This window comes from Alosa alosa, chromosome 4 (assembly GCF_017589495.1).
Source record: "Alosa alosa isolate M-15738 ecotype Scorff River chromosome 4, AALO_Geno_1.1, whole genome shotgun sequence".
Taxonomy (NCBI): Eukaryota; Metazoa; Chordata; class Actinopteri; order Clupeiformes; family Clupeidae; genus Alosa; species Alosa alosa.
In genome coordinates this window covers 16,587,234-16,615,185 of record NC_063192.1, presented here as the reverse complement: position 1 = coordinate 16,615,185, position 27,952 = coordinate 16,587,234, and the positions used below count along the sequence as shown (strand labels likewise).

The window sequence follows — 27,952 nt, the reverse complement described above, 5'->3', positions numbered from 1 at the left end:
TATGTTTTTGTTTTTGTTTTTTTTTAAACGGCTAATTTAAATTGTGAATTTCCAGAGCACACTTGGCAATCGACTCCTACGGACTTTCCCCTAAAGATGGCAGCAAAGATGGCAACATTTCCAGAAAGGTACTGGCTTGATGAAATTCATTCTGGACTCTCTATCCGACCACATAAAGACCTCGGGATACTTCGGTTTGGCGTTTTGTAGTGACGAAATAATATGCCCTTCTCACTTCCACGCTAACGAGATTTGACTAAAAACGGTAAAATCGAACTTTCTCAAAACACATCCGAATGACATGATTTTGATGTCAACTCAACTTATGTACTCCCAATCATCCGTAAATTGATCTAAAGTGCATTTTATTCCGGATAATTCCTTTAAACTGCCATATCGTGGCGAAAAGTTGTAATAAAATTCACGCAGCTCCATGAGTCAAGGAAAGCGCGAATGAAGTAGCCACTTCTGGGACCCACTACACAGTAGCTTAAGGTGTGTTGCTAAAGCAGCCATAATGAAATGAAGGTGTAATTGTTTGGATACTTAACACACACGTGCTTTTTAATTTCACAGACTACAACTTCCAAGCTGGAATCAAAGCACATCGATTCCCCTCTCACACCTTGCACGCACTTAAAACAAAATAAACAGGCGTCTCAGTCTCACGCATGTACTGTACAGGCAACACTGTATCAGACCGGTGTAACGTTGGTAAATCTTCCATTGCACAGAATTATTTTTGTAGCACGTGCAACAAATGACAGTCGAAAGATACAATTACATTGCTGTTATCAATTTGCTTGGTATAACCGCATTTATAGTTTTCTACTCCATCACTCAACCAACGCTAACGGTAACATTACCTAGGTCCTTATTGATATTATAAGATTAACGTACCTGCAGTAAAAACCAAGCATGTCCGATAAACATCCTCAGATTTATTTCGGCTTCAAGAAGAAATGGGAAATACATTTCATGTGACCATCATCCTATCCTTATTAGACGTTCTCTGCGGTAAACTACAGTCCTTGTAGGAAGCGTCCATTGTTTTTCCAACCCACTTTTAACTTCCAACAAAATTACGTCTCACAGCAACGATGCGCCATCTAGTGGACAAACGACTACTTATCGCCAATACTGGAAATGCAGCCATGATGATGATGAATATTTATTTTGGCTTTCTTTTAATCCTACTGAATTTGTAATTATGTATCAGCCGTTCTAATACCGATAGTATGTGGGTGCCTGTGTGTGTGTGTGCATGTGTATATGTGTGCACCGCCATCTACAGGCCAATGAGTGTACAGTCACTAAATGTACACATAACCTAATTTTTTTAGAACCCCCATGGATGAAATTCTACGAAAACTTGGCATACCCCAGAGAATGCCAGGTCAATCATACACATAAAATTTGGTGCAGTTCTGAACATCTTAACTGAAGATAGGGGCGATTAAAGCAGAATAATATTGCATTTTAATTTTTTACCGGGGGGGTGCAAATCACAAATGAGTGATTATGGGCCAGATTGATGTGGGCCCTTGAGACCAACATACCATAAAAGATTCTTCATCCTCAGTGCCACGGTTCAGGTAGTTATTTAGGAAAAAATATTTTTTTTTTGCGGTTCGGGGCCCAGCACGGGGAGTGGCCCCAGGGGATCTAAATTTTTTTTTCCGTAAAAGTCTAGTGGGGCTACATACCCACCAAATTTCATGCCCCCCGTGGTTCGATTGTCCCGGTATCGTTGACCAAAAATTCAGGAAGTAGATGACAGGAAAAAAAAAAGAAAAAAAAAAAAAAAAAACTTTGACAATCCCTATATGACCGCTTCGCTAGCTTTGCTAGCGGCGGTCATAATTATGTCAGGGATTTTTTGAGATTTATCCACCACAAAGGGATATACATAAGGTCACAGTGACCTTGACCTTTGGCTACCAAAATGTTACAAGTTATTATTTGAATCCAAGTGACTGTATCTAGCCCTGAGATATGTTGGAGATATCACATTTGCAAATATTGGACCTACGGGTATACTGGTGTATGTCACCCAATGATGTCATTTTGAGCTACCTTAAGGAATACATTGCACTTAGGACATTAAATCTAGCTTGGATTTGTTTCAACCAATCATTGAAATAGATATGTATTTGAAATCACTGGCTGGATCACACTATTTAGGCGGTTACAGCGACAAAAATAATAAAAAGGCCGAGCATTTTTCTTTTGATTTATGAAGTCCACAGATGGCCCTTTCATGTGCAGAAAGAATTTTGAAAAAAGGAGGTTGCTCATCGGAGATATTCAGGTCTGAGTATTGCTATTTTTTGGGTATTCGCCAAAAGGCATGTGACATAGTGGATACGTGCAGTCCTGGACTGACACCAGTCACACCAATACTGTAACTCCAGTTTTAAACTAACCTTGGATGGACCTTTGATGGCATGGATTGTTACTTTGCTGTGTTTAAATCTGACAGCAGGAGGGATGTCAACATTTTATGCAATTTTGGGACTTTTTTTGAGGTTTTTTGGCCTAAAACAAGGATGGGGGCCTAACTCCCCCTGGGTTGTTTCAAATTTTGTACTATTTTGAGTTTTTAGGTGGACCCTTCAAACTGGCCAAGTTTCATCAAAATCGGTGACGTAGCATGTGTCACCTCCGCCTGGTCCTCTCATGGACACACTCTTAACAATATATTTTCTTCCATTTCTTATTCAAACAACGTCAATTTGGCACTGCACTTACTCATGCCCGTAGCAAGACACCTGCCAAGTTGGAAATCAGTCTGACAAATGGTCAGCGAGATATGCGTGTCACAGACACACACAGACGCTTCTTGCTTTATAGATAGATAGTCCTGTTGGAGACCACAATTCCATTAGTTTGTATAGTCTAATGGCTCACATGCACCGTGTTCAGCCTCCCTGCTATAACATTACTACTTATACACGGTTGAAAGGCACTGCTGCACAACTCACAGTTTGTTTTAATTAGAAGTGACAGGCCAATCTGTCCCAAACCTGTGTGGCTTTGTAGAGACCTGATTGAGTCCTATTCACCATCCTGACAGCAGTCAGTGGTGATAACACAGCTCTGAGACGGTGGTGGGGTAGGAGAGTCTGACGAGCACCTTCGCACGCACGCCCCATACACTCACACACACTCATACACCAAGAGAAGAAAGGGAAAGTCGAGCGAGTAGAGAAGTTGTGTGATCACAATGTGATGAGATGGAGGGTTGATGGGAAGCCATACCCCCTGTCTCTCTCTCTCTCCTCTCATTTGAGGGGTGGATATTCCAGATCCCCTAACTTACTCAACCCTGTAGTTTCTGCACAGCATTTTTGGTCAATGAATGCCATCATTATCTATCATATACATGTAGGTCTAAGCTTCATTGCTAAGCTGTTCTGCAACCATTACTTTGAATGTTGTCTCATACATGAATTAATAACCCTTTTTTTGAATATATAAAACAAGAGAGTCTTGGTTCACCAAAGAGCACCTTCTTACTGCATTGCGAGTTGATCTGTTTGAAGAATGCCGAAGCTCTCCTGCTCAGCTTCTTTGCAACTTGAGGCATATGAATGTGTTATGGAGCTGTAGAGACAAAATTCAACTGCCACCATCACCTTTTTTGCTGTAGGGGAGCTCTGGCCTTGGGCTTTGTAAAATGCTTTGAGATGAGCTAATTTCCCTTTTTATTTCATCTGCTCTCTCTCTCTCTGAGGCTCCATTGCTGTGTACTTCCTCTAATGAAGGCTGATGAAGCACCGGTGCTGTGGGTCTGAGTAAACAAAGCCGGAGCGTCTGTCAAGGCATTTTAGGGGAGAAGCACCTGTTAATGAATGCCAGACTGAACATCTCACTCTCAACAGCCTTGACGTGTTCTTTTTTGTATTTCACTGTGTACTTTTCTGACAAGGTATTAAAGGTTCAATCCTTGATTCTGATAAAATGTTAATACTTGAGCTACACAGCCAATCAAATAAACACTGAGTTTATTATTCCCCATAAGCACATTCACAGAACAGACATCTAAAGCAGTGTTTCTCAAACTTTTTCAGACCAAGGACCACTTAACAGTATATTACACAATAGGCCGACTCACTGAACCACCTTGGTTATTGTCTTTGAACCTCGCTTATATTGTCAAAGGATTCATATGATTTAAACTGGCGTTACTTACATAGACAATGTTGCAGAACTGTTTGGATTCACATACAAGTTGGTTCAATATTGCAAACAACTCATCTATATGATTTTTTACCACGTCTAGTCGTGGACCACTTGGGATAGCTTGCGGACCACCAGTGGTCCCTGGACCACACTTTGATAAACACTGTTTTAGAGCCATTGCAGATAGGTAAGATACAGTAGTTGTGTGAAATAAGCATTTTTAAAGACCACAAGAATGGGAAATGGATGCCCCATTACAACTCCTGAGGTCATAATAGAAAAAGTATACTATTATATAGAGAAAACAAACACAAACACAGCACACTGAAATGAATCAATACACACCAATAATATATTTTTTAAAAACTACACACACACTTTTTATTTACCCACCACAGAATAAAACACTTGTGTGAAAATGTTAGCATTTTTGGCACAATAGCAAAAAACTGCACAACATGTGACTACTTATGACCCAGGACTCTGTGCAGGAAATGAAAGCTACAACACTATCAAGCTACACATGCCAACCCTTCAATGCTCCCCTGCAACACAAGCACTGTCACAACAGCTTTGCGGTGTTTACAACAAGCAACACAGGAACTGAAGCGATCATATGTCAGACAAAGTTATGAATGTATGAGTATACGGTTGCTCAGAGCCATACGAGTTCAAGAAGAGGAGTTAGCATATAAAATAATGTCCTTTGAAAGAACAAAGTAATACTATGTGTAATAATATGTGTAAATGGGCACAATGTATAATAGATGAAAGGCATAAATACATCACTAGATAAAAGATGCTACTGCAATAACTGAAAACCTGTATAAATATGTGTAATATAGTTTTTGTTTTGCTCTGCCACAGGAATGCATTCAGCTTCTCACAGTGAGTTCTTCCTCATTCCAGGGGCATATCTATGTATAAACGTATAAAATCATAACAATGACACTATGTACATGGTGGAGTGTTGCATAATACTACAAGTGCCTGTTCTTACTCTTTCCGTACATACAGTTAAGAGTTCACATTTTAACTCAAAGCAGCTTTAAATCTCTCTATTGCAGCTTCAAAAGGATCGCCCACTCGTTTTGGACTGTTTAACGGGCACAGGTTGTAAATTCTGCCCAGTCCGACCACAACCTCAGCTCCAGGGCTCAGTTCTTCCTCTGGGAAGACTAGGTTTCCCAGAAGCCATTGCTCCCCCTTCTCAGAGTCCTCTGCGGACGCTTGGCTGTGCAGCGGTGGTGGTGAGGGGTTGCGCGGGGTTACGGCAGTAGCGGCCGAGGCAGTCATACAGACGTTGTCATGGAGACTGATGTGCTCCAGGGAGGAGCAGCGGTCCGGGTGGACGGGCGCGGTTCTGATTGGCGAGCTGCCTTCTGATGCTGCTAGAGTCTGTGTAGCCCCGTCACCACAGCTGTAAAGAGTGTGTAAAGAGCCAGGACACACATCTGCTCTCTTATCATACTCTTCCCCATTCTCAGCCAATTGTGGGATCCGCTCGCTTCCTTCCTCGGCCAATCGCAGGCTCAGCTCGCTTCCCTCCTCGGCCAATCGCAGACTCAGCTCACTTCTCTCCTCGGCCAATCGCAGGCTCACATCACTCTCCACGTCGATGATGGAGCCCTGCTCAATGTCCAGCAGGATGCAGTCAGAGCCGTTAAGTGTGCTGTCTGTGTCCTCTGTGGCACTGGCCTCCCTGTCTGATAGGACCCCCTTCCGAGGCCGCCGGGGGGACTCAAACACCACCCCACGAGGTGGCGCTGATCGAGTCCCCCAAAAGGCCTTCCCAGTGGCGGGGCAGTGAGCCGGGGGGATGTCGGGTGTCGGGCACGTCGTCATGTAGCGCAGGACCGACTCGGGCACCACGGTCTTGCGGCGCTTCTTGCGGGGGCTGAAGACGGCGGAGAAGGAGGGCAGGGCCGTGCCCACGATGGGCATGATGGAGAGGGGCTGCAGCGCCGACAGGAAATCCTCTAGCTCCTGGTAGGATGAGTGGTCTGAGTAGGGCACCACGTGCACGTTCGGGTGGCACGACACCTGGGATCGGGTCAGACAAAAGGTGAGGTGAGATCCAATGTCAAAAAAGAAGCCCAAATGGAACTGCACAGTGGCACACACTGGTGCTGAAATTCTCCACTGTCAAGCATCCAATGAACAATGGATTTTATTGAGCGGTGCTGATGAATGTAGCACTGATTCGTAATTTGACACGACAGTAGCACAAGGGTTCTGAGGTGGTGTGGTATTGAAAACAATGGAACCTAAATAATGGAACCTACAGTAAGTAATGGAACGTTGGAAGCCACACCCATGTTGCCGCTGGTGTCTGTGTGGACCTTCCCAATGGGTTTACCTACTAATAAAAATTAACTCAGCAAATCAGTGTAAATCACCTCTACTTGCTATCTAATATGGAGACAGCAGATCAGATAGTGGCTCATCACGGTTTGCTGGAATCCCAAAGCCTTAGAAATGGCTTTGTAACCCTTTCCAGACTGATAGATGTCAATGACTTTGTTTGTCATCTACTGTATTCTTGAATTTTGACTTTCAGCCAACTTCACATTGCCAGACAGGTTCTATTTAAGTGATGTTTAGATTCAACAGGGTCTAGTGAAGTTGAACCCAGTTATCAATTCCATTTGGTTAGTTAGTTAATTTAGTGACTAAGGCGGCAATTACTTTTTCATATAGGGCCAGGTAGGGTTGGATAGCTTTTTTCCTTAAAGAAATGAAATCATCATTTAAAAACAGCATTTCGTGTTTACTCTGGTTATCTTTGTCTTATATTGAAAATTAGTTTAATTTTCAGAAACATTTTAGTGTGACAAATATGTAAGGAATAATGTATAGAACGCCAGTCATTATTGGAAGTCCCGACAGGGCGAACCGGACCCCGATGTGCAGCGGAGGGGTCTTGTTCCTCCCTGAAGGGACTTACTTACTGCCGTGTAATAAGCAAAAATGGAAGAAAATGGGAAGGGGGCAAATACCTTTTCACAGCACTGTAATCTAGATTCATTACACATAAAACATTTTCAAGCCTTTCTTTTTCAATTTTAATCTTGATAATTACAGTTTATCTCATGGAAATAAAGAAGAACTTAAAAGGTTTGCACTATTTTCAAGGTCAGTATATCTTGGTAGCTAGTTTTCTATAATATCCCCAAATTAATTGATGCAGTTACCAAGTCATAATGTAAATGTAAATCAGGTTTCTCGGCCAAGTATACTTGCGTATACAAGGAATTTGGTCTCTGTATTTATCCCATCCGTGAACTAGTGAACACACAGTGAGGTGAAGCACACAATGAACACACAGTGAGGTGAAGCACACACTAACCCAGGGCAGTGAGCTTCCTTGCTACAGCTCGGGGAGCAGTGAGGGGTTAGATGCCTTGCTCAAGGGCACTTCAGCCGTTCCTACTGGTCGGGGATCGAACCGGCAACCCTTTCGGTTACAAGCCCGAAGCCCTTACCAGTAGGCCACGACTGCCCCATAATAAAACATACCAAAGGATACCAGCATGACATCATACAATGTAATGGTAAAATAAATCAGGCAGGAAGTTATCCCTATAGGTGCCAGCACCAGTTTTATCAGAGCCAGCAATATAATGTTGTTGGCATTTGCACAGCAGGTCTATTAGCTGTCAGCCAATGAGCTCGCTAGTTTTACACTTACACACACACACGCCATGGTGCAGCTGGTAAGTAGGAAGGAAGGGTTAGGGTTAGTCACGGTAGGCTCACTCACACACAGACACACACCCTCTCACCAAGGGTCGGCTGGCGTTGAAACACACACACACACACACACACACACACACACACACAACACAGGAGGTCAGGATGACCATGGTGGGCTCACCCAGACACACACACACACACGCACGCACGAACACACACACACACACACACACAGTCACACTCACACTTACACCAAGGGCCAGCTGGTGGTGAAACATACACACACACACACACACACACACATTCACTCACCACGGGCCGGCTGGTGGGCAGGATGGCCACTGTGGGCTCCTCCTGGTTCCACTGGAGCAGGTTGGCGGCGCGGATGTGGTCCTGGTCCACAACGCGGATGCGCCCTGCCCCGGGCTCCGTGGTGAAGACGTCGGGCAGCTCCAGGGCCAGCAGGATCTCCAGGCGCTCAGGGCTCACCTCCACCCAGGTCTTAAACTCCAGTGCCAGCTCCACAAGCAGACTCTCCTTGCCCAGAGAGTACAGGCCTGGGATGGTGAAACCGATTATTATAATGACCAAAACAAGTTCATATTCTGCTATGCTAAATATTAAAGAGGTATGCAGTAAACCATAACAAGTAAATGATGGTAGGCTAAAAAATAAAACATGCTGAGAGAACTTGATTTAGGGGTGCTGTGGACAAAAAAAAAATCTATATGTGTAGGGGTTAGGGATGTGACGAGATTTTGTGGGCCACGATATCTTGCAAGATCTCGCCATACAAACATATCACAATATTTCACGTCAAAGAAAAATATGACGAGATATCGTGCCACGAGATGGCTATACGGCTCTGGTCCGTGATATTTCTCGTCAAGGTAAAGATCTGTCTCATGCGTTCTCGTGGAGAAGTACCCAGCTGTATCCAGCATGACTAACGGGTCTGACTAAATTAGCATAGAAGATGCCCCAGCCACTTTTACTTTTTTGTGTAGCAGTATTTTGCATACTAAGTAACAAATGGTACTAGTATACTTTGACGAGAAAATGCGTGCAGGTTGGCAGGCGTATATGTGGTAGGGTGACAAACGGTGCAAATACGAAATTGATACTGACCAATGACAACCCTGTGCCCTGGGTGGGCCCTGATGACCTCTTTGACCTGCTGCGTGGCACGCTGGCGGGTTGGCAGGGTACGGGTGGGGTCGCAGTTGGTGTTGTCCAGGTACAGAATGTCGATGGTGGTGTGTGTCCGCAGGCAGGGCTCACGCAGCATGGAGGGGGAGTAGCGGAAATCCCCTGAAACACACACACACACGCACACACACAGTGTTTTTGTAGTGCATTTTACAGGCCTACGCTATTAACCGCCAATACTGTGAATAAGCAAACAAACTAATAAATTACTGATAAATTAGAAAGACAAAGACACTTTACAACATGTAGACTAACCATAGTCATATTATATCTGTATTGAAACCATATCTAATGAAGTCTTTCCTACATCACTCACTCATTCAGAAACCAAAATCACATCTACAAAAGTGCATTTCCCATATGAGAACTATTCACACCTAGTACTAGTTTGTATGATATAATGTTAGTGTCATTCATGTTTAGTTTGTATGATATAATGCTAGTGTCATTCATGTCCAATGTTGTAAAAGATTACCAGTCACTTTATAAGCACTGACCAGTGTACAGTATGTTGCCAAAGTATCCTTCGAAGAGGAACATAACAGCTCCGGGACAGTGGTTTGCATCCATGAGGGTCACAGTCATACGCTCCTTTCCGATGTCGTCCAGGGCCAGCAGGTGTGGATCGCCCAGCTCCAGTGGATGGATCCATTTGTCCTTCACCTGCCACACATTGCAGATGGCCAATGATGACCAATATTACCAACACAGATGGCATTCAAATATGTTCAATATTTTCATTCAACTGGTTCTGTTGTTCAACAATACAACGGGCTGCTTTACAGGTGCACAGACACCAGTGAAATGCATACCTTGTACCTAGACCTATCACCTTATTATTATGCCGACTATTATGACTAGACATCTGCATAGCCTACATGTACACGACCACTGCACTATGCGTAGTAGTCATACAGTAAATGAAAAATAGTCTGTTTTAACAGGTAATTTATACAACAAAGCATTTAACAAAAAGATCAGCTTACGCGTAGCTTGAGTTTGAGGAGTTTCGCCGTGATGGGAGAGCAGTATATGGGGCGGTTACTCCAGGTGGACGAGAGGCCAGACGTGTGGTCCGAGTGCATGTGGGACAGAAAGAACAAGCGGACGTGGGCACACTTTCGCACCTGCCAAAAGTCCACGGCAACTGGGGTGTGAGGAATGAGTTTGCCATTCATCCTTGAAGACTGGACGGCGAGGTATGGTTATCGTAGGAGTCAACGATCACAAACAACTTCAAGACATTATTAGGCGTTATTGAATACACAAGAGTTGTTCACATTGTGTTTTCAGTCAAGCACTGCTGCTGGCTACGGTGAGCGTTTTCACTTTGCTAGCTAATGAAAACATTTATATAGTCAATGATGAAAACGTGAACATGTAAATTTATCTCGATCATACAATAACCGGGCGGGTATAAATGCTCTCTGACAGGGTAAATATGCTAACTTTGCTATCTAGCCAGCTAATATCAACAGACCCCATGCCAATGCAAAAGAAAACAACTACTATACTGCACTGCACTGCATGCTAGTTCTAAGAGCTTTTGCTATTATGCTGCAAGTAGGAACGATTACAACACCGACGCAGAATACCGAAAAGGTTAAAAGAACTTGTGTATGTTTGTGAGTAAGGTCATGATTTACGTCTAAGCCCGCTTGTGTGAGTCTGACGCTACATCTTTGAGCAGATGTTAGCTCATGCCTTTTTTTTTTGATCCCCGCCCGCCAGCGCCAAAAGATAACACGTCTCCGCCCCTCTGAACTATACTCAAAGAAAGAGCGCCCTCACCTGTCTCGGAATAGTGTTACAAAGTTCGGAAATCTATTTCTCCTCAAGACCTATTTGAGGTCTGGAGACAAAATATTGTTTAGTTACGGAATTTATTGATCAGACTAATCGGGGATGGGCAAAATACTTCAACATATATTTTAAAATAAAATATCAAATACCCTAATTGTTGTTGTCAACTTTCAGAGAGGCCACAAACAACTGCCACCACTGTCCATCGACGGAGATGCTGTGGAGAGAATGAGCAGCACAACATTTCTGGGGGTGCACATCAGCGACGACCTCTCCTGGACCACCAACACAGCATCACTGGCGAAGAAAGCCCAGCAGCGCCTCTACTTCTTGCGCAAATTGAAGAAGGCAAGTGCCACGCCTCCCGTCATGACTACATTCTACAGAGGGACCATCGAGAGCATCGTCTCCAGCAGCATCACAGCTTGGGCCGGAAGCTGCACAGATCAGAACAGGAAGACCCTCCAGCGCACTGTTAACACAGCTAAGAGGATCATTGGAGCACCACTCCCCTCCCTGCAGGACATTTACATCACCCGCCTCACCCGCAAAGCACTAATGATTGTCAAGGATACAACCCACCCTGCACACGAACTGTTCAGCCTCCTGCCCTCTGGAAAGCGGTACAGGAGCCTCCGCTCCCGCACCACCAGACTGGCAAGTAGCTTCATCCACCAAGCAATCAGGATGCTGAACACTCTACCCACTTTCCCATCACTGACAGCCCCCCCACCCACCAGCCAGCCAGGAACCTAGGAAACTAGGATCCTGTCTACCCTAACCCCCAACACCGCCCTGTGGAACTGCACTGTGACTGCGCAGCCTAACGTGTTGCTGCTTCACATCAAGCCTGATATACTTGAAATTACTGCATACTGCATATCAAAGTAAATATACAGGTCACAAGTTTAAACTTCATGTAACTGTTAAGACTATATAAATATACAACACAACTACCTCTATTTTTTTTTTTTTATATATATGTCCTATATTTCTATTTTGATACATACATGTTCTATATTTCAGTCTTGCACTTTAATTTAATGTTTTATGGTCTATGGCTGTGTCTATAGTATGTCTATGTCTGTATTTAAAGTATGTCTATGTCTGCATGAGAAAGTAAGAAACGAAATTTCAATTCTTTGTATGACCAGTGTATGTAAAGAAATTGACAATAAAAGCCGACTTGACTTGACTTGACTTGTAAGTGTATCAAAATAAACTAAAAAATAGGCTACAGCCATGCCATGTGTCAAAATAAAATAAAAACATTTTTGAAAATACTAAAAATACTCTTTAAAGGGAGCATGAAATCATTCCAAACCTTTCATATCTGTCTATTTAATCTATTCCGTCATCAGTACACTGATTAAGTGGACAATGTTTGAGAGCAACAACTTTCCTCTGCCTACAAGACATGCCATACATCTGCAAACAAAAATGATCAACCAATATATGAAATGTAGGCCTAATGGGATCTGGGAAAACCCATCCAAACCTAAAAGATTCTGGTGATTCTCATATCTGATTCTGATACCATCGTAGGATCCAAATTGTCTTTTGCTCAGGGCCTCCAAGTTGCTAAAACCACCCCTGGCCACCTCTGAACAGGCCTACCAGGCCCAGGGGCCAAAGGCCTCAAGGGGCCCTGAAGCTCAAGCCTCTGTGTGAAGTGACTTCTATGTTATTTAACCCTGATATCTTATTGTGGCCCCTCACTCAAATAACACAATACAAGCAGGGCCGGTCCTACACTATTTAGGCCTGGGGAGCACCGGGCCCCCCTCATCTACCCAATTTTTTTTTTTCCTTTAACCTCTCTTTGAGAGAGTGTTTGTGTGTGTGGGTTTGTGTTTGTATTGTATTGCTAAAATTGCCTGCAATGTTTAATATAAGCAATAAAGTAAAAAAAAAAAAAAAAGCTGTTAGTAAAAAGTTGGGAAACACAAAGGAAGGGATTCAAGACCATTCCTCTTACCAGATTCTCAGATTCGAATCTCTTGTGCATTCTCCTCTTAAGCTTACCCGATGCAGAAAATTTATTACATTAGCGATTCAATAGTGTAGTTGTAAGCCTATTGTCCTATGAGTCCAACTTCATTACTAACAGTAGGCAGCAATAGCACCAACTGCTACCATGTGAAATAAAAAACAATAACACCACAGATAGTGTCTTCTGTTTCCACTTCAATATGTTAACCCTAACCACCTGATATTAATTAGCAATTGACATATTAGCACCTTCTTTTGATGTTTTCCTTTTTCCATACTAATTCTTATTTTCTACTGACAGAATTAAGAACTCTTTGGTTGAGCCACCAAAGCTTCGTCTACATGCACATTTTTGTCCAATAGTCAAGTCAATTCAGTTTTATTTTTAAAGCGCATTAAACATGCACAGAGTGCAACCCAAAGCGCTCCACAAACAAGACACATAACAACAAGACAAATGCCCATGACATCAAGACATGACAAATACATTTAAAAAATAACAAATACAAAAAATGGAGTGGAGTAGTCGCCAGCGTACCCGTGAAACCAAGACATACAAGACAGACAACAATAAACAGGGGTGAGTCAGTCAAGAAGTATTGACAAAGTATAGTATGTAAAAGTAGACATGAACTTCTGATGAAACTGATTTTGATGAAATTCTGAAATTGACCGTTAGCAAAACCCCGCCCATCGAACGCAGATGAGCCAATGGCAGTCAGTAGCTCCATGCAGGCAGACATGGCCCGTCAACTTCACCTTATGGCTCCATAGAAATGTATTGGGACCGAGGTGAAGTTAGTTTGATATTTGATATTCGGATATTCGACAGATATTCAATTTTTTTTTAACACGGTTTCACCCTGTGTTTGCAGACAATGTACAAACAGATGACCTGTCTACTTGCTCCCAGCAGACCTACTTAGGGACCGTCTATAAAGTACCTTCTCAATTACCTTCATAGTCTTTTTTGTCAATAGCTTTGACATCATGTGACCTAGTGACTCCAAACAAATGCAGAATCGTTATCCTATATGGGACTCATCAGACACACCTCTTTTTATAGCGACTGTATGCACGCTGTATTTTATATTAATTTTTTTAAGAAAATACATTATTTCATAGAAAGAAACAGACTCCTTTTTTCAATACCTCCCAAGCCAAAAGACCTAGTGACTCCAAACCAATGCAGAATAGTTATCCTATATGGGACTCATCAGACACACCTCTTTTTATAGCCACTGTATGCACGCTGTATTTTATATGAATGTTTTAAAAAAAATACATTATTTCATATAAGAAACAGACTCCTTTTTTCAATACCTCCCAAGCCATGTGACCTAGTGATCCCAAACCAATGCAAAATAGTTATCCTATATGGGACTCATCAGACACACCTCTTTTCATGGTCACTGTATTTTATATGAATATTTTAAAGAAAATACATTATTTCCCATTAGGAATGGTCTCCTTTTTTTCAATACCTCCCAAGTCATGTGACCTAGGAACTCCAAACCAATGCAGAATAGTTATTCTATATGAGACTCATCAGACATACCTCTTTTTATAGCCACTGTATGCACGCTGTATTTTATATGAATTTTTTAAAGAAAATACATTATTTCATATAAGAAATATCATTGGTTTGGAGTCACTAGGTCATATGGCTTGGGAGGTATTGAAAAAAAGGAGACCATATGGGAAATAATGTATTTTCTTCAAAATATTCATATAAAATACAGTGTGCATACAGTGACTATAAAAAGAGGTGTGTCTGATGAGTCCCATATAGGATAACTATTCTGCATTGGTTTGGAGTCACTAGGTCACATGATGTCAAAGCTATTGACAAAAAAGACTATGAAGGTAATTGAGAAGGTACTTTTTAGACGGTCCCTAAGTAGGTCGGCTGCGAGCAAGTAGACAGGTCATCTGTTTGTACATTGTCTGCAAACTCGAGGTTAAACCGGCTGCATTAACAAAAAAAATTGAATATCTGTCGAATATCCGAATATCAAACTAACTTCACCTCGGTTGGGAGCCTTGACATTTGTCCGGTTTTATGGGATTTTATAGTGATATGAGTTAAAAAGGACAGTCAAATGACATATGTGGGATTAACACAACACCGATACAGAGAAAAATGCCTTTCAATCTTGATTACGTTTTCTGTAATTATGTTAAATTAAATTAAAATCTCTCGTCCCAGATCTCCACTATTTAAAAGCAAAAGGGTTAGAGCTACTCCTTAGCAAACCATAACGAAACAGTGCTCCACCACATCTGTGGATTAAGCCACACAGTCAACTCAATGTAAGTAAGATAAATAAGGATGTTAACTGTTTTCAGCATTGCCAGCATTGTATATAAAATAATCACTTGGAGACTTGTAGATAACTAACGTTAGCATAGTTAGCTAACAGCTGCTAATAACGTGCTAGCTTCGTCACGTCAGAGAAGCATGGGGCTGTGCCACTGATCTTTATAGATCAGTGGGCTGTGCCAGAGAATGTCTAATAAGTGGAGAACCGCCACTCTCGGGAAACTTCCGGTTTCTGAACTGGTTGCAGTTCCTGTTCTGGTTCCACATGAGGGCGCTCACGAATAAGTGCAGAATGAATGGAGGCCTATGGAGCTGTACCCCTCAAATCCACTTTTCTCGGGATATAATTTTTTGCCCAGAAATTCGAATGTTGCAGTCAAAAGAGGGGGCAGAGAAAATACAAACCGCTGAGTATTATATTTTTTGAGTCACTTTTTTGTTCTAAAAAGCCTTTCAAATGTGTCAATGACGTCATTCATTAGCAGAAAGCTAGTGTGTTGTGGGCAACAACGACCCAACCTGTAAGAAATCGAAAGGACGTGACTACTCGTTCATTCAACTTTTGACCTATACTCCATATTGAATTTCTCAACGACAACCAGGTGGAAGAGACAAATTTAGCCCCCCATTGTTTTTGCACTTATTCGTGATCGCCCCTAGCGGAACTGCAACAGATTGCAGGTACAATGGAGTTAATAGGGAGTGATCCGGCTCTCCGTAAACGGGCTCTGACATGGCCCAGTGTCCTTGTAGTCTGAGCGAATTAGCCTAGAAAAGGGTCAAAGGTGGAAGTAAAAACAGCAAAAGCATAGATTAAGAACTTGTGGTGCCTACAGCGCAGATTTGTACCGAAAAAAAATATATAGGGCTTTGAATGGAGCATGGCACAATGATTTTTGGGCCAAAAACTATTAGCTGATATCTTATAGCTGATAGCCAATTGAAAGATATTCATCAAACTTGGTCTACTTACCCACTACAAGTTGTCAAAGAGCTGGCAAGACAATTTACAGTAGGTCTTGAGGTCAAAGGTCAAGGTTACAAGGGGTCACACAAATAACTCACATGCAGTATTTGGTTCATATCTCCAAAGCAGACTGATGGATCTTCATTAACTCTAGTACATTTATTGTCTATACAAGTTAGATGAACTTAGGGACTCAGGGCCATGGGGTCAAAGGTTAAGGTCAGTTTCATCCCCTGACATACAAGGTTATAGACGGTGGAGACATGCTAATCAACATGCCACGTTCAATTCAATTACTGTAAATATAGTGAACTTTTTTTATGTTACACAACATAGACTTGGTTGTTTTTGACATGGGGAGTCCCTATCTACAGCACAATGAGTTTAATACCCCTCCTTTGTATATAAGAATCAAGAATCTGATTGCAATTACTGTATGCAAATGTGCTTAGCAGTTACATAACAGTGAAATACTTCCACTAGCATAGTCATGACCTGACCAATATCTCTTTCAATATTGCCCATGCAGTCCTTTCCACAGTACAAGCAGTGCTACTTCCAGCTGTAAATTATAGCTTTCTCTGCTGACTTTCCATAAGTTAGTATGACTGTTAACTGTGGCCCTTGCTATTTTTCCCTTCATGGACAAGGTGTTGTCCACTTTCTCCTGGCAATTTCTGTGACCCTGAAGACTAGTTGTCTTCCAGTTTTGATGTTAGTAATGTGGCATGTCCGTTGTTATCTGTTCAGTTGAAGTTAGGGGTGGGCAAAAAATAATATCTAAATATTTTGGAAGATTTTGACGGTAGATATCAATAATATAATTAAATACGAATTTGTTACAAGCCACCTTATAATTTCTTACAAAGCACATTAAGGGACACATTAAGGGACACAAAGTATTAGGATAGCAGTTAATTTTCTAAATTTTGTTTCTGAAAGATGAGACTGTTGTAAGAAGCAATATTTTCCCCTGGGATGAATATCCGTATTTAGTTGTGCTCAGTACTGTCTTAATTCATTATTTTCCATTTCACTGCAATGGATGATGAGACTAACCTGACTCTCGCCAGATGAATTTCGTTCCGCCTAGCTCCACTAATCCATCTGGGATCGATCCATTGGAGTGGTGTTTCAGAAGGCTGGGCCAAAAATCCTTGCATATGATTGGATAAGCCACTTGTCCGTCCTCTATTAACATGCTACTTCAACCACTCACATTGAAGCCAACCCGTGACGCTGAGAACAGTCTCACAGTCACTTTTACGCTACGTCACATCTATGAAACTCCCGCCCTGCGTCCTGATGGGCTCTACCTTAAAATCTGGTGCCGAAATCACTCTCAACGGAAGCGATCCCAGATGGATGTGAGTGGAGTAAACATTGGTCTAGTGTTATCCAATTGCGTGCAGTGAGATTTTCAAATGCACGCTTGGTGCCGCCCCTCGAGTTGGGCCATTACATTGTTCGTGGCCAGACCCTTAATCTTTCTAGATTACCAGGGTCTGGATTTTTCAGGCTAGAAAATGTCCACTTCCAAATCCAATTGTCCAATTAACAATTACCACTTGACTATTTAGTAATTTAGCACTCTGGAACAAGACGTCCAAAGGAGACAATGTAGACAATGAAGATTTTCCGAAGACTGTTGATCTTTATTCACCGTATTGCAATGATAGTACAGCCCAACTAAAGTCCAGACCAACCATCAAAGCAATAGGGAGGAGATGTCATCAGCTGGGGCCCCCAACAAGATCTCCCCTACGGATGGCTATACTGTACACTATATTTTATACTCCTCAGCCCTTGACAAGTGCCACCCTCTCACGCCATCTCCATCAACACCCTTCACCAATCAGGGTCGCTTACATTGGTGGAAACCATCTTCCCATCATGCATAAAACTATATGCAAACCTATGTAATGCATAGGTAACATATGTAAATAGTGTAGCCCTACGTTTTTCTGTTTCCTTCCAGTTTGGTGAAATAAGGCCTTATCTTATTCCTAGCTAGACAGGCCCTAACTCGTAAGGCACAGTGGCCTCCTCATCCCTGTCCTGTCCAGTCCTCACCAGCTTGATAACACCCCCTCTCCCTTAACCATGTAAGGAGGAGATCCTCTCATCCTGGTACCCCCAGTACTTTATGAAACCCATGATTACATCCCTTCACATCCTGAAAACCCACCATAATACCTAGTAGAATCCTAGGTAATATCAGTCCGCTGCTGCCGTTGTTTATATGCCTACTACCAACTTCAGGAAACAAAGTATAACTATTGCAGTGCGATGCAAGGGTAGTTTTTATTAACAGTATTCTATCAACATAGACATTTACATCAATTGTCTGGCGTTATAATTTAAGTTGAAGGAAATAGCTGTAGATGACAATGTTTATCAGATGTTTGACAGAAATGGTTTGGATTTAATCCAAAACTCTGAACTGAAAGAGTTATTTTAACACAGGTATTCACACAGATGTTTGCATTTTTAAAACAAGCAAATTATTTAGATTTCCCCTGGTTTCAGAGAGGCTACTGTGGAGGTTGAAACAATTGTTTTTATACAGAAAATAAAGTTTGTTTTGCTTTAATAAATGTCTTAATCTTTTTTAATGTCAATTCAGATAGTTGATTCTATGCCTCAGCCAGCTATAGCCTCATGACCATTAACCTCTACCTGTGACCCCATGATCTTTAATGCCTTATTAGTTAATTTAGGCTTAATTAATTGTTGGGTTTAATGAGGATCCTTTAATCTGCTTGATAGGTATAAAACAAACATTGCATGTCAACTATGACCTCACGTGACCTTGACCTTTGACCCCAAGACATTAAACACCTACTAATTTTTATCAAGAACTTATGGTGAGTAAGTACACCAAGTTTGGTAAAGATCCTTTTACCAGTATGGGAGATATCAGCTAATATCTATATGTGATAATATACGATTTTGGCCCAATAATCATTATACCATGGTCCATTCAAAGCTGTATATCTTTTTTCTGGTATAAATCTGCACTGTAGGCACCTGAAATTCTTAATCTACATGAAATTACGGTTCGATTGATACCAAATATCCTTTTGCTGTATTTACTTCCACCTTCAACCCTAATTCGCTCAGACTATTGTAACATGCACTCAAGTCTACCTAGCACAGCTAGCACTAATATTAATATCAGTGAATCACACTCGCCTCCTGTTTAAGCAAAGATTGTTAAGGCGGAGCAAGATACTTCGTCGTAGTTCATGTCTATAGAGCTGGTAAATCCCGCCCTTTCCGCTATCCCCGCTGGACCTCTATGTGTGTCGATGACGTATTGATGAGCGTACGTTGCAACCGGCCAACAGCAGCTGCATAAATAACCGGCGCACACCTGATATAAGGTCGATTTTCTCTATCTCTATTCTCTATGCTAAAAATGTACCTGAAATGTTCAGAAGGGTTTGAGGTTCATGAAAACGTGCCCGAAATTCACATTCCTAACTCTATAGAACCAAGACCTTAGCATATGTGGTGAAATTCTGAGCTATGCCCATAGACTTCAATGGAGCAGTCGCTGCCTCTGCTCTGCATAAAGGGGGATTTTGACCCCCCCTCGTGCGATCCGGGTTCCCGGAAGTGGCTCCTGATGAAATATCCTGCTCCGCCTTAACAATCTTTGGTTTAAGTTTGTCACCCAACAAAACTAGATATGAGTTTTTATACATGTGTCTCATGTGTCATACTGCAGTCTTTCAACGGATTGTAAATGATTGTAAATTAATTTAGGTCCGTGGCTCTCTAAAAGAGCCTCTTGTGCTGTAACTTTTACAGAGTCTTTTTTTGTATATTTTTTGGCCTTTTTATGCCTTTAAAGGTGCCATGTGTAAGAATTGAGGTAAAAATATCCAAAAGATGAGCTACACGCATCAAAAGAATGAGAAGAAATAAGGGCGATGATGTCATTAAAAAAATAACAAGGTATAGTGCTGCAGAGATATCAACCTGAATTAGCATGCTAAATTACTAGCCACAGCCCGACAGGTGTCATAATACCAGTTTCGGCCATGGGAGGCAGTATGCGGACAACATAACCGCTAACCAAACTGCAATACACAAGTCTCGGTTGTTACTCTAGGGTAAACCAGCTCACTTTCTGGAGGTATACTGCCCCCATTTTTTATGGAATGTGGAGTATGAATTGATTTTTGGCGGACATTACACATGGCACCTTTCATGACAGGACAGTGAAGAATGACAGGAAGCGAGTGGGAGAGAGAGTCAGGGTGGGATCCGGAAAGGACCACGGGGTGGGAATCGAACCCGGGTCGCCGGCATACGGTGCAGGTGCCCCAGCCAGTCGCGCCACGGCTTTTGAGGGCGTGGCTTTTGCGAACGGTCAATTGTTCTTATCTGATGTACTTCCTGATGACCCATGGATTTTTTTTTTTTTTAAATCTTACATTAAAAAAAGGGAACTTCATTCACACATGAAATTGTGACTGTGGGCATTTGTGAGGCACAGTGCTGACAGTTCATCTGTACTTATAGAGTGAATTGACATGACAAAGGGGCAAGGAGAAGAACAGCTTGTTCAGCTTTAATGTAACCAAAACCATTTTTGTAGACAAAGTAAAATGTAACTTTTCAACTTTTCCGGGATTTGGGGAGCACCAGTTTTTTGTTGCTCTGCTCCTTCTCTGCCTCCTCGATCAGGTCTTCCGACAACAAATCAGACAGGACCAGCAGGGCCTCAGCGTAAAACTTTTGCAGTCTATCAAACAGCACAGGAAAGCAGTCATTCAATACATTTTATCGGCATGGTTGTAGGTACAATATTACTTTCTTACTTTATTATATTACTTTCATCGCAGAACACCAGTAAAATAAAGACTGAGATGATAAAATGTAAGAATTTTGAGGCTAGGCCTATCGGGGTTCTTGAGATATGAGCCAAAATGCAAAAGCGGGGCCAGTTGCACAAAACACCTTACGTACTGTATGACCGCTAAGGCTTCTCCTAGTATAAGTATGTCCTAAGAATTCCGTTGAAAACTGGATTATAAGTCACAAAATCATAACCGTCCAAGGTAGACTTACAACCAGCATTATTAAGCGATTGTATATGCTTATAGATGTCATATAGATGCCAAAAGTTCATATGGCATCTACCTTGTTTTGAGAAAAATGTGTTTTCTTTGTGATTCCACCAAAAAAAAGCCTAAAAAACGTCTAAAAGCAAAGCCTTTCATTGGTCGAGATCACCGTTGCCATGGAAATGTTTATGACTGTAACTCCTGCCTTAACCAACATTGGTTTGCTTGTTCGATTAAGATGGCTACTGAGGCAATGAGGAGCAATGCATGGCTGTCCAATAAAAACTTTCACCTTGAAAGTTGCATTTGCTCAATGTAAACGCTAGGATGTTAGTCATCTTGTTCATACATTCAAAAGGAAGTGTGTCAAACTATCGTTAGGTTGGAAAACGTTGGAAAATCTATCATTCGTAATGGTTGATGGGATGAGTAGTTCCTTCACTTGTAAATTAAAATATGTACAGTACAGTGTTGTACCTTTACCTTTTTTCCCTTTTCCCTTTCCTTTGTACCTACCTACCTGGCAACAGTGGTACAGGTGGGATAATGGACTCCACTGCATTCGGTTCAGAGAAAGTAATCTTCACTGCCACTACTTTGAACGTGCATTGCTATCTGTGAACCAAATGCCATGGAGTCCATTATCCCTTACATCTTCGCTATTTAGCACATACAAGCTACGTTTACCAAGTGTATAAGGCTTAGGCATGGACTAGAAAAAAGAAAAAACCCTTCCTGCACACAGTCCTTCATTTTGACCTGTTGAGGGTGTTATCCTGTGGGCCCAAGTAGGGGTGGGCGATATATATCGTCTGCGATAATATCGTAATTGTTGTTTTAACGATGTGCAAATTGACATTATCGAGTATTTAAATTACTTATGGGGGAAAAAACACTCAAAAATCACGCAGTGAAGACTCATACATTCACAGGAGGTGTATGCGGGAGAAGCCCCTGGCTGCAGCAGAGCAAGTGTCATGTGATCACTAGTGAGTCACAATGTTGTCACAAGCACGCCTAATGTTTATTTTGTGCAGCGAGAGTAGCCTATTTGGGATTTTATGCGGCTACTTCTGTTCAAGTAGCATTGATGAGACAGTCACGTTTTTTCCTACACGGTATTATATGGAGAGAAAACATTAGCCTTTAGCCTTATTTTAATAGTCAGTTGTAAACAAAGAACTATTCTCATGTAACTCTTGTAAATGGACTGAAGTTAGTTCTAAATATCTACGTTTACCAATTATGCTAACCGTTAGCATCTCTATGGGATTTCTCATATACATTAGCCATAAGCTAACGCATTCGTTTCTATTCTGTAACTTGGAATGCTAGCCTACATGATTGCAATTAAACAAAACATCGAAGGAAATAACTGAGATGTACTCTGTTGGTCTGCTTAGTTTTACAGTGAATCATATGTAAAGGTTTGAAAGGAACTTCAGCTTCAGACTTTCTCTTGGGAAACTGTTAGGCCTATTCATCTTCTCTAATGTAGCTAGCTAGACCATGTCATTGCCACACACACAAGTATGGAAATGTACATAGAGTGACAATGCATTGGTTGATTTGATTAAAAAGTCACAGGTTAGGTTATTGGTTATTATTGTAATGATGCTATTCATAAATAATGAGCTGTTAAGTAACTCAGACTTTAACAAAACATTTTTTTTTAAAGGATATCGACTAGTTATCGGCAAAATCACAAAAAATATCGAGATATTATTTTTTGTCCATATCGCCCACCCCTAGGCCCAAGGTGAAGTAAATATCTATCAAGGAGGTTGTGGAGGTGCACAGGGTGTTTGTGTATGTGCGTGTACCTCTCGACGGTGGTGTCCTGTAAGTCCAGCGAGGTTAGGTAAATGTCTATGAAGGAGGTCGAGGTGCACATGTCGTCCATCAGCGTTATGTCTGTGTGCCTCAGCGACCTCTTGAACTTCGCCAAATAGTTATTGTCCATCCCTTTCTGTGTGTGTGTGTATATTTGGGGGTGGGGGGAGGGTGGTGGGGGGAGGACAGGTACCAGCAGTTAACATGGAGAATACAATTTCAGTCATTCACCCAAGTCATTTGGTATGTGGACAGAAGTTGCTGATTTAATTTCAACACTGGTGGATGTGATTGACATGTGGGTAGTGTATTGGGTTTTGTGTCTTTGTTAACTTTTAGTGGGGCCAGCCGCTCCAGAACATACAAATGTTGCCTATTACGGGGCAGCCATGGCCTACTGGTTAGCGCTTCGGACTTGTTACCGGAGGGTTGCCGGTTCGAACCCTGACCAGTAGGCACGGCTGAAGTGCCCTTGAGGAAGGCACCTAACCCCTCACTGCTCCCCGAGTGCCGCTGTTGTTGCAGGCAGCTCACTGCGCCAGGATTAGTGTGTGCTTCACCTCACTGTGTGCCGAGTGTGTTTCACTAATTCACAGATTGGGATAAATGCAGAGACCAAATTTCCCTCACAGGATCAAAAGAGTATACTTATTTATGCTCCTTTTTACATGCATATGTGTGTGTGTACTGTAACTGCCATCAGTTCATTAACATGTTTTGTGGCCTACACATTAGGTTTTATTTATGTGGTGTGTAATTTCAGTACAGTTATTGTACAGTTGTATGTATGTGCATTGTGATGTTTTAATGATAATGTTCTGAATAGCTTGGGGCGGAACTAATTTGCATACGCTACCCGTGGGACCCTTTTTGGGGAGACACACTGAGATAGAAAGATCTGTGATGCAGTGTGATAAGCGCATTCCACAAGGAAATGTAATAACAGTATCTTTTACGTTTAGTTACTACATTGGTTTTGTAAGAAATGTGTTGAAGAATATGTTGTGATGTGTTGAAGATTCATGATACAAGATCTGGTTTTAGCTCCTTTTGGTAACAAGCTGCCAACGAGGTACGTTGAGAATGTCTACAAGTTTTAGCTAACTTAGCCTGATAGCTTGCTGTGTTAATACAATGTGGTTGCTGCAAGCAGCTGTTATAAGTGTTTTATTGTCAGTTTTCACGGGATTTATGGTCAACGATGGAATAAAGATCACCCTGTTTTTTACTGAACATCGTGTGTCTGCACGTTACTGCACGTTACAGTGAAAACTCGATGCCTTTTGAGAGACTGCATGGAGAAGCAAGCGGGAAGAATCAAGCTCACGTCATCGTAGCGCACTTCGTTCCAGTGTCATCCACAAGCGATTGGAAGGAGATGTTCTACCGCGGTCTGCAGGAAGGTTCAGGTGCCATAGACCTCTCCGGAATAAGTCCCACCTCCGAAACATCCGGATCCACCCAACTTCCGGGCGTCGAATGTCTATGGGAAATAACATAGGGTTTCGAAATATCATACCTGTCAAACATCTGTAGGTGGCGAAGTAGAAATCAAAAAATCCAGTGGAAACCAGATGGCAGAAGTATGTTGGCCAATCGGCCCACCAGCTTTTTCTACTTTGCCACCTACAGAGTTTGACAGGTACGATTTTTCGAAACGCCATGTTATTTCCCATAGACATTCGACAACCGGAAGTTGGGTGGATCCGGATGTTTCGGAGGCGGGACTTATTCCGGAGAGGTCTATTAGGTTGACTTTGGCTGTGGTTGAAAACACATGCTAACTCAAAGAACTTGTTAAACGTTTCATTGAAGACCTCAAGAGATTCATTTAAGAAGCACTACGCTACAGTTAAAAGACAATTTAAGACTGTTGCTTTTCTGGATTTCCCACGTTTTGCAATGTTAGTTTCATTTTGCATATTGTAATATGGGTGATGTGACTTGTTTGTGTGTATAATAGACTCGATAAATAAACTAAAGATATTTTCAGAAATATTTCAAGAGTGTAACAACTAGTTGTAGGCTGCATGTGTTTAAATGTGTTACTAAGCAGTAGTAATATTTCTTAACAACAAGTGGGCTCATTGAAATGAGCTTTTGAAATTTAAGTTAAACTTACTAGTTTGTCCACCAAGACTCTCAACCTAAAATCCAGTGTTAGAATTAAAATTAAAATAGTTCAACAAACCTTTATTGAAGGTAAGGAAGGATATCTACAGGTTATGCAATGTTATTAGACTACTACTGAAAAAGAATAATAAACTAAACTTGCAAGTAGGGTAAGACTAACAGCAAAGATACAAATAAATAAGTAAATAAAGGAGAAAAAAGGGGGAATTAGACAGTTATACCTTAGATAGTTATAACTTTTGAATAAGGTTAGATTTAAACCCATATACAAGGAAAGAAAGGCAAACTAGAATGTCAGAAGCAGCTTTTCCTTTTGAGGATGCCAGAGAGGGTGCAGTACACACATTGCAGCAGTCCAGCAAAGAGAACCCTTCTGACGAACTACATGGTCCGTTGCTGGATGAGAAGGCAATGTCACATGCAACTGAAGATGAGGCATATGATACCTAACACCCTCAAGAGACACGGCAAGGCCAAAGAGTCCGTAAGTTAACGGAGAAGGACCAAGAATTACAGGACGAAAGAGTGAAAAGACTTGAGCACCGCTTTAATTTAAGCCATGAAAAATGGAGGATCATTGCTAAAGATGCCACACAAGCCTTTGATACATGTTGTTCAAATGAACTGCTGCAGGCGCATACTGCCAAGAAGGGGAAAGCCTCCATGGAGCTGCATCGCATTTATGAAGACATGCGGCGTGTCTGCACACCGCTTCCCGACATACGTCGCAGAGTAGACATCTGCGAAGCAATGTCAAAGGAAATTGTGGAGACCAAGGGAGATAATGATAAAGAACATCATGGAAAACCAGAGTTTGAATGGTTGGGGCATGTCACACAGAGTGTAAAGTCTAACCACTCAAAAGCGCGAAGTAGCTCAGTATTCAGCTCAAGATACTCAAGACACTCAAACCTGTCTTTAGTTAAGAGACAAGATGCAGCTGCTGAAGCAGCTGCTAATGAAGCTACTCTAGAGATCCTAATAGAGCAAGAACAACATTTCAGAGAACTTCAAAGACTTGAAGCTGAAGAGAAGAAGCGGCTTGCTGAGCAAGAGGCTGCCACTGCACAGTTGCTGCTAGGCAGGAAGCTGAAAATGCAGAGAAGACAAAGTCTACAGGCCAAGCGCAGAGAGATAGATCGACTAGAGGCACTCAAGAAACGAAATGCTGCAAAGGCACGAGAACAAGCATATGCAAATGGATGCTCAGATGAAGATATAGATGAGCTGTTCCGTAGCTGTGGTTCTCTGAGAATAAAGAAATATGTGAAGTCTGAAATCAACCCAATAAAGCTCTGCTCACCTCCATGTAAGGTTTGAAGACAGCACCACAGCTCTATTATCTATTATCTATCTATTAGAGCTCTTGCAGAATCAGTTGCAGCTAATCCTCTCCCTGTGCCTGAGCCAACAATGTTCAATGGTGACACACTCTGGTATAATGACTGGAAGCTGTCCTTTCAAACTCATTAACAGGAAGAATATTCCCTACGAAAGTATGTTGGTGGACCTGCACAGAAGGCGATTGAAAGCTACTTTCTGCTGGGCACTGAGGCAGCATACATCTCTGCATGGACAATCTTAAAAGAAAGATATGGAAATCCATTTCTCATTGCCAAGGCCTTCAGAGACCGACTCAATGCGTGGCCCAAGATCAATCCCAAAAGCAGTCTGGAATTACAAGAATTTGTTGACTTTCTTGTCTCAGATCAAAGGGCTTGCCGTGCTAAACGACTGCAATGAAAATCAAAGACTACTCACCAAACTTCCAGATTGGTTGACCTCAAGGTGGAATAGGAAGGTTATGGAAGTGGAAGAGCTAAGCCAAACATTTCCAAGTTTTAGTCAGTTTGTGACATTCCTTACACGCGAAGCCAAAATCGCATGTAATCCAATTACATCCTTGCATGCCCTAAAACCAAATGAAATGACAAGATCAAGGCCCAAAGGAACAGAAGTCCCAGCAGAAGCCTGGGCACCGCTCAAAAGAGTGTGAAAAACAAAAAATCTGTGACATGTGTAGAAAACACCATCCAACAATCCTCCATGAAAATCGGACCAAAGAAGCACGGACATCCACAAGCCTCAACAGATCTGTTGACAGTGACAACTCCATGGAGGAGAGGATGGAGAGCGCTCAGGTTCAAGTAATTAGTGTGTTGGGTGGGGTGTCGTGTGGAGTTGTCCTGCCTTGTAAAACCGTCCTACTGGCGTTCTAAGAAGGTCACAGGCCCATTGTTTTTCGCTCTGCTGTTTTTCATTAATATTCATGAGGGAACATTCACAACTGTCTATGATTGGCTAGCCACCCCGCCAGTAGTTTAAATGTGTGTGCTGTGCTGCTGCAGTGAAGAGAACAAAAAAGCTAAAGCCTGAAGATGCTACGTGAAATATGACGGCTTTGTGTAGGTCCTTATTATTTCAACAAGATAGCTGCACTTTTACTCGGACATCTCTCCTTCCCTTGTGTTAACTGAACGATGTAGGAACTAGCTACCATTAGCTATTTTAGCAAGTGGTAGCTAGTGTTGCTAGCTTGGCTAGTCCAGTACTGGTTGAGGGGATGTATCCATCATTATTCTGTAGCCTTTATGCGTCTTACAATGTAGCTTTTCTGCCCAGAAACAAACAATAAAATACGTCATTATATATCTGTGTACAGTGTTTGATTGGTGAGTGCTTGCTTCTGTGCCATTCTTGATGCTAATTGGATGATGATGATGTGTTAAATTT

General features: G+C 41.9%; 2 protein-coding genes across 3 annotated transcripts in view; both read right to left on the bottom strand.

Moving 5' to 3' along the window:
* Positions 1–4,538: 4,538 nt before the first annotated feature.
* On the bottom strand, positions 4,539–10,821 carry dclre1b (DNA cross-link repair 1B). The gene is made up of 5 exons (XM_048240238.1): positions 10,077–10,821; positions 9,588–9,753; positions 9,010–9,192; positions 8,194–8,438; positions 4,539–6,228 (listed from the first exon to the last, which is right to left on the bottom strand). The coding sequence occupies exons 1-5, from the start codon at positions 10,266–10,268 to the stop codon at positions 5,218–5,220; spliced, it is 1,797 nt and encodes a 598-aa protein (XP_048096195.1). The 5' UTR covers positions 10,269–10,821; the 3' UTR covers positions 4,539–5,217.
* A 9,910-nt stretch (positions 10,822–20,731) lies between these two features.
* Positions 20,732–27,952, bottom strand: part of LOC125293548 (cation channel sperm-associated protein 3-like) — a 59,739-nt gene continuing 52,518 nt past the window's right edge. Inside the window, exons 7-8 of one of the 2 annotated variants that reach the window (XM_048241511.1) lie at positions 23,077–23,222; positions 20,732–20,931 (exon numbers count right to left, since the gene is read on the bottom strand). In XM_048241511.1, coding sequence (XP_048097468.1) covers positions 20,805–20,931; positions 23,077–23,222 — 273 coding nt within the window. In that variant the 3' untranslated portion in view covers positions 20,732–20,804. The remainder of the gene's footprint in view (positions 20,932–23,076; positions 23,223–27,952) is intronic. The other variant, XM_048241512.1, reaches the window with a different exon arrangement.